Genomic DNA, 8,139 nt, shown 5'->3' with positions numbered 1-8,139 from the left:
GAAGTGAGCAGAAACATACACCGATCCACTCACTTCCCGATCATCTCCCTGCAGAGAGCGGTGACTGTCATTCACTGCTCCCCGCAGGGATCCCCCCCAGGGAGGGGGCGGGCACAGCTAGCTCTGCCTCTAGATAGCCAGAGCCCGCTGTCACTTGCAGCTGGGTGGATCTTGACAGCAATAGCCCACTATATAAGGAGCTTTGGGTCACGGGAGGAGGTTAGTATATGTCGTCCCGTGAACCTAAAGAGAACTATGGGGAAAACACTTACAACATAGTTCTATTTTAATTGAATTGAGAACAATATTGTGATCCCTGATATATGTTTTTCTTGTTTTTACCCTGCTGTTGTATAGAATGGATTGCTGTGCCTCAGATGGGGATAACTCGGCAGGAAAGGATTGCTGTGCCTCGGATGGGGATAACTCGGCAGGAAAGGATTGCTGTGCCTTGGATGGGGCTAACTCGGCAGGAAAGGATTGCTGTGCCTCGAATGGGGATAACTCGGCAGGAAAGGATTGCTGTGCCTCGAATGGGGATAACTCGGCAGGAAAGGATTGCTGTGCCTCGGATGGGGATAATTCGGTAGGAATGGATGGCTCTATCTGTGAACTACCTTCCACAACAGAAGCATTATTTCAGAAGAAAGCTGACCAAGTGATCAGCGTTAGCCCTGCAGTGACACAAAAGCTACAAACCGATAGTGTTCTGGTATCCGAGTTCAAGCAGCTGAAACTGGAAACCAATGCACAGAAGAACTGGGACCTGTTCTACAAAAGAAACAGCACAAACTTTTTTAAGGACAGACACTGGACAACAAGGGAGTTTGAGGAACTCAAAGCCTGCAGAGAAGTAAGAAGAGCTCTTTTAGTTTTCTGAACACAAAGCTATAGAAGCATGTATGGAAATACTTGTTTTAGTTTAACTTGGAAATCTGTTCAACGAAGGGGAAGCCCTTCAATGCCTTATTTGCATACACATAGATTTTAAAGTAGAATTCCGGGCAACAAACTATTAAGCCTTGCAGTACCGGCTTACCAGTCCCTGGAATGTATTTTCCCCCTTTTGTTGCAGGAGTCTAAGGTCCTTGAGTCATCACATTCTAGGATGTGAGGAAACCGAGTGACATACCATTGCTGCAGCAGAGAAAGGGACAGGCAGGAGTGAGCCTGTGACAGCCGGCCGGCACGGAGGTTTGGATGAGTGTAACTTTATTTTGACCCTAGGCAAAAACTAGCACTTAACCCTTGCAGTAGCCCCACTGCAAGGGTTAATACAATGTTTACCTAGAGTTCTTCTTTAAAGCAAAACTTGAGGATGACTGGTAAATACACATGTGAAATACATGTACTGTTTTACCTGACAAAGGATTTGTAATTCTATCCAAAGGAATTCTGTACAACCAGTCTTGTGCTTTACACACATTTTTCACACTGCATAGCCAGACAGGTGACACATGTAGTTACTGATTTAACAATTCATCTTCCAGGTTCAGACGATCAGCTTTCATTGCCATCTCTCAGCCACTAGATAGTGAATCACCATCATTACTTCTGTCACCGTGCTATGCACCATGCGCTGGTATGTTGGTTTGCCAATTATTCTGAATGCCGGGCGGGCTCTGTGCTGTAACCCACAGAACCACAACAGCATGCAGTGTGGTGGGAAAATGGTGCAAGCACCTTTCTCTTTTTCTTTTTTTTTTCTGCATCGCAACACATGCTATTCCAGTACTGGCACACCTAGAGTGCGGTACGGTGAACCGACCCTTAAAGTGACACTAAACTCAGGAGTTAAATCTTCTAAATGCGTTCAAGTACCCAAACTATTAATATTATTAATGTATCTTATTTGTGTATTTCTCAGCTGTAGATCCTCAAATGATCTCTGAATTGGGGCTGACACTGTCCTTCCTTCTGGAGGGTGGCTACTTTTTGTTCCTCATGGTCCCTGTGTGTGTTGTAAAGTAGCCACCGCTGGACTACCGATGGACTACAATCTCAATACAAATGAGTAAACTAAACATGAGATTGTAGTTTATCACAGGAGCGAGTATGGAGCGGTGACTGGGCTCTGCATTATGGCATTTTCCTGAGCTGACTGTACTAGAGGATCCTGGAGGAATTTGGTTTGCCTCTCCACCTCCTAGAAATCCTTTTTTGTCCCCTCTATCTGCCTGGAGTACCTGGGTTTGGCCCTGTCCACCAGGTGGCCAAAGGGTTTCTTCAATTTGAGAAGCTTTAGTACCATGTTCAGCTACTGTGCTCACGTAAGCAGGCATTGATTTAATGTTGCATGCACGTTCTACTGGTCTCATGGTCTCCTTGTTCAAGGCTACCCCTTATGCACAACACCACACTAAAGTTTTTTGTAAAGGGAAATTCTCTGCAAGTGAGACAAGTCTTAGCACTCCCTAGACAGGGAGATTAAGCCGAGTGGTCTGTCAAAGGTGTCTCTACTATGGATGTGTTGCTCAGCATTGGGCTCAGGGTCTCTGGACCCAGAAGGAAACTCCTCTTCCCATCAACGTGCAGGAACTTCAGGCACTTAGACTGTCACTCCTGGGCTGGACAAGTCTTTGGAAGGACATTCTGTCAGGGTGCCGTCGGAGAATGGCATTGCAGTTTTGTATGTCAACCACCAAAGATTGCTGCAATTCCAAAGTAGAGCCGCAAAAGAAATTGAAAAAAAAGAAATTGATTTATTGAAAGTTCATACTATCCGAGTACACAGTAAAATCATCCTACACCGATCCTCTACATTAACCAACTGACACATCATGTGATACGAGTAAATAGTCCCTATACATAAAAACATGAACTTTTATTAATATATATTTAAGACCAATAATGATCTAAAACAAATAGCACCAAGTTATCCATGATTAGTTGCAAACAGGTGAAAGTCACTGAAACAATCGATCAAATTATCAAACATTTACTATTCACGAAACAAAAAATATATATACATATATCAGCGCTCAAAATTTCAGGTCCTGAGCTACTAGCCAGGCCTTCAAAGTTACTCGCCACCAGTTGCCCTGCATAACACAAACAAACACACACAGGGCACAACGCGCACACAGCACAACACACATACAGCCACAGCACAACGCACAGGGCAATACACATACAGCCACAGCACAACGCACAGAGCATTACACATACACATTTCATCTGAAATTAATTTTTAGTCTTCGCACATGTCTAATAATATGCGTGTGGGGGGGGGCAGTTTTTACTTTTTTGAAATAATTTTTTACATTTTTTATTTTTTTTATTATAGTTTTTTATTTTATGATTTATTTATTTTTTTACTGTGGGGGGGCTTTCGGGAAATATTGCCTTTTAAAATAGAAAAGAAATTGAGGACACCAAATCCTCAATTTCTTTTTCAGCAGCCTCAGCACTCAGTGAATGGGAAGCTCTCAGCACAGAGGCTCCTCCCCATTCAGACACTGATAGTAAAATATTTACTATTTTTCAGCTGTTTCTGAATGGGGAGGAGCCTCTGCACTGAGTGTTTCTCCCCATTGAGAAATTCATGAATGAACAGGCTGTGATGCCTGTTCATTCATAACTGGGGACACATAATACTATGTGTCCCCAGCTATTTACAAACACTGGAGTGATCAGACGATCGCTCCAGTGTTTGTCCTTCTCACATGGAGGATCGGTAAATATCACTGATATTTACCGATCCCCCGCTCTGCCACGCACAGAGCCGGTCATCCTGAAACTGACAGGATGACAGCGGCTCCGATCTCCAACCCGCTCAGCCATCCTGACAGCTGCGGGCGCGGCTTCTCTCCCCCTCACCGCTCAGCCATCCTGACAGCAGGCAGCGCTCCCTCCTGCGCCCCCCTGCTTAGACGGACGGACGAGGGAGCGCTGTCATCAGGTCGGTGAACAGGAGAGAAGCCGCCCCGAGGAGGCTTCATTTCCACTCGCCCCCACGCAATTTTCACTCGCAAATTGCGAGGGGGCGAGTGGAAATTTTGAGCCCTGCATATATGATATATAATACAAGGGTATGCATGTGCATCGTGCAAAAATGCTTTGTCACAGACCATTAGAGGTAATATTAATGTCCTATATCTATGTGTAAGGATACACGGGGAAAACATTTCTACTATAGAATGCGTAAAACTTCAAACCTATTGTTTATCTACAATGATCCCCATCTTATAGGACTGGGCAAATCATTCATCTCATTCATAGAAATATGTTCGATCCCACTCATGATTTAAACCTCCTGGGATGGGAGATGGCTGCTGCAGCGGTGGGCAGAAAATCCCTTTCTTTAAATTCGGTTGATGGACATGGCACCCACCCCTCTGTTTTTGTTGGCTGATGCAGATATAATTTGAAGTAGTGTTCTACTTTTTTATATTTTTTTTATTTTTTTTTAGGAACTGTGGGGTTTGGCCAACCTCACGGGCCACCCTAGGCTGAGCTTTAGTTTTGTACCTAGTGTCCTACTTCTGCAGATGGCAGCATAATCCTGTAGTGAAGAATAGAAAAAGCGATATCAGTCTCGGGAAAGACTGACATTTCCCTTATGAACTCGGGGAAAGGATATTCATTGAGTACCAGAAAATCTGATGCCAGCAGTTTGTGGCATAGCTGTGGAGTTCTGTAATTGGGAATTTGAGGCATGCATTAGATTGGCCTTTTTCTGGGTTTGCAATGAAAGTGAAAATCATCATGTTGGTTTTATAGCAACCTCTTGACTTGTGAAAGAGCCTAAGAAGGCAAAAAAAAAAAAAGCAACTTTTACCTTAATAGTAGCTACACAAAATCGGTCACTAGATGGCACAGTTTTCATAGATTTAAATGGGCAAATAAGCTATTTTATAGGGTTGGTAAACATCAGTGTCGGTGAACTTCAAAATTACAGGACCATAAGTGCAGCTCCCGAGTCCCAACACTACCGGAGGCCACACAATGGCAACTCATTTTTTGTGTGTTGAACTACAATGTGCCGAATTAGGCAACCTAATAAAAAAAGAAATTGTCTGTAACTGACCACAAAACCTAAAAATGTTGGTCCTGTATTTTTTACGCACAGAGAGAAAGTGGGAATACATTTTTTTTTAAAAAGCCCCATTGTTGGTGCAAATGGCAGTAACTCCCAGCATTAGTGTCTCACTGGCCACAATGATAACCCCTAGCATTGGTGTTATAGAATGCCATAATAACTCCTTGCTTTGGTGTCGGCGACGGCAACAATAACTATCAACACTGGTCTTGGTGGATGCAGTATTAACCCCCGGCATTGGTGTCTGGATGCAGTACTAACCCCCAGCATTGTTGTCTGGATGCGGTACTAACCCCTAGCATTGTTGTCTGGATGCAGTACTAACCCCTAGCATTGTTGTCTGGATGCAGTACTAACCCCCAGCATTGGTGTCTGGATGCAGTACTAACCCCTAGCATTGGTGTCTGGATGCGGTACTAACCCCTAGCATTGGTGTCTGGATGCGGTACTAACCCCTAGCATTGGTGTCTGGATGCAGTACTAACCCCCAGCATTGGTGTCTGGATGCAGTACTAAATCCATGAACCCATCGCACTCCTGACCGCTTGTCTCTAAAATAACCAGATTGGTGCGGCGGTGATCAACGGATGGCAACCGTCATGTAACAGTAGAAGCAGGGACACCGGCACTCCAATATAAACGTGAAAAAATCTTATTTATATACCTCTGATAACATTGAAAAAACAGCTATTCTTTCCTTGTATGTATAGACCGATTGTTCATCTGTTTTGACAGCCAGCGGGCCGACTCACAAGATACTAAAGCTTGGCACAGTGGGAGATTCCTCCATCCACACAGTTTAGCGTAGATGGAGGAATCTGTTGCACTTTTTCCATCTGACCATAGAAAATTTGCAGAAAATCTATAGGTGTATGGCTGGCTTAAGAGGAGATTTTCCATCACGTTTGGAGAGATTACACAGCCCCTGAATAGGACACAACCCCAGAAAAAAAAAAAAAAACCTGATAGATTTTAATCATTCCGTACTCTATCGAAGTTTTGGAGCTTTTGCTGATAGTAAGTGAATGTCTACTTTAACTAGTTCATCTTGCTTTATGACATCTGTTACCTGAGATATGATCTTGTCTACCTAATGAGAGTAACGGAAGGTCCTATTTATGGGTTCTCCTATAACAATGCGAGCTCAGCTTTGACACCACTTGGAAAGATGGGACAAAGTGCTTCATGCACTTCGTCCCCTGGAGGACATGATTAACAAAGAAAAGTCATGGTGAGACCTCTCTAAATAAAAGTTTAACCCAATCTATTCTGGTTGATGTTTATTCTGTCCGCCCCTGTTATCCTGTACAACCCTGCTCTCCTCACTTCCCTATTGGTCAGTGACAATCTGTTGCCAAAATGGAGGTGAGGAGAGCAGGGTTGTAAGGTATTTCACACAATTTGACTGTGCAGGCATCAGGAGGTGCACTACCATGCAGCATGTGATTGCCTGTGACTGGAATAGCCTCAGGTTTGCTTTTAGACTGAAGATTCCTAGATAAGGAATTGCTGGTGATTCTATTTCCATGTTTTCCTTTTCCTGTATCATGCATCAAAGTAAAAGTCATTGATGTGCTGGGGCATTCCTCACCACCCCTTTGTGACGTGTAGCTGTGGAGAGAGATATTGGGGTGTCGGTCACAGTTTTGTGTGGACCTGGGTGATGCCTGGCAAACTGGGTTTGCACCAAGCCCCTGAACATCAGTAATCAATATATATGTCTATATATGCATACATGTTTCTACAATGAAGCAAAGTGAAAAGCATCTGACAAGCTACACCATTCTGTAGGTGGTATGAGATTCTCCATCACCTTTTATATAATTTCTAAACTTAAAAAGATGTATGGAACCTGAATGGCTGCTATAGCATGAGACAGACCGCTCTATTTTTCGAAATATTGATAAATATTAAGTGGGGTCTAACAATATCACAAATATTAATGTTCTCTCTCTATCTCTCTATCTCTCTATCTCTCTATCTCTCTATCTCTCTATCTCTCTATCTCTCTATCTCTCTATCTCTCTATCTCTCTATCTCTCTATCTCTCTCTCTCTATCTCTCTCTCTCTATCTCTCTCTCTATCTCTCTCTCTCTATCTCAATCTCTAATCTCTAATCTCTAATCTCTTCTCCTACCAATTTGGCAATGCTTGTTCTGGCTATTCCAGTTTAAAGTTCATAATATTTCAGCAATGCATGATAATCTATTGTGTGGCTTGTTTTCTCTTCCAGTTTGAGAATCAAAGGCTAACTATCCTAGAAGCGGGCTGTGGCGTGGGTAACTGTTTGTATCCTCTCCTAGAAGAAGATTTGCATCTGTTTGTTTATGCATGCGACTTTTCTCCGAGAGCTGTGCAGTTTGTCAAGGTTTGTATGCACTGGTATGTCTCGTATATTGTATGTTTTACCAGTCCTTCTGATTTTTTTTCATTGATATTCTATAATTAGAAGGAACTCTGGCATGTTGAATAATTAGTGTAATATATTTCATCATTCTGTAGATTTATGCATGGATAGTTTAAATACCAAAGCTTAGTATTTCTTGCATATGAATGTTAATATATGTATGGGCTTATGTACTGTTAATGTGCAGCCTTATTGTCCGCATTTGTTAAATAGCAAAATTTAAAGTGGGCCTAACATTTGCTATATAAGAGAATAAAATGGTACAGAAATAAAATAATTTACATAAACTAGCTGCTAGTAAGTTTAGCAACAGCACCAGTGCATACCTTGTGTTTGCAGCTCCTCCTCTATCGGCGCCTCCAGCTTGTTCTCTGCATATTCTTCCTGGCATTAGATCATGGCCCACTAATGATGTAAAAACAACTGGTGTATGTACTCCAACACCTCTCAGAAAGTGTCAGCAGAGGCCTCTCAGCTTCACAAACATCTCTGCACTGATTACACTGCAAGTTAAAACATGTAACAATGTAGCTTACAATAATTTTTTGCAGTAATCCTGTTAAAGCAGAACTCCAGGATTTTTTTTTATTAACCCGTTTAGTGGGTTACCCCCCACACTGCAAGACTTGAGTGCCTATTTGTGTCTAAGTGCTAAAACAACAAGCGCTGTGACAGGCTGGAGGAAGCGCT

General features: G+C 42.7%; 1 protein-coding gene across 1 annotated transcript in view; it reads left to right on the top strand.

The window, feature by feature from the left end:
• The first annotated feature begins 353 nt into the window (after positions 1–353).
• The window catches only part of METTL6 (methyltransferase like 6), an 11,396-nt gene continuing 3,610 nt past the window's right edge, over positions 354–8,139 (top strand). Inside the window, exons 1-3 of the mRNA XM_018562754.1 lie at positions 354–382; positions 593–853; positions 7,276–7,410. Of these exons, the coding sequence (XP_018418256.1) occupies positions 359–382; positions 593–853; positions 7,276–7,410 (420 nt within the window). The 5' untranslated portion in view covers positions 354–358. The remainder of the gene's footprint in view (positions 383–592; positions 854–7,275; positions 7,411–8,139) is intronic.

Source organism: Nanorana parkeri, unplaced genomic scaffold, assembly GCF_000935625.1.
Source record: "Nanorana parkeri isolate BGI_ZX_2015 unplaced genomic scaffold, ASM93562v1 scaffold597, whole genome shotgun sequence".
NCBI lineage: Eukaryota > Metazoa > Chordata > Amphibia > Anura > Dicroglossidae > Nanorana > Nanorana parkeri.
This window is presented reverse-complemented; position numbering and strand designations above follow the sequence as displayed.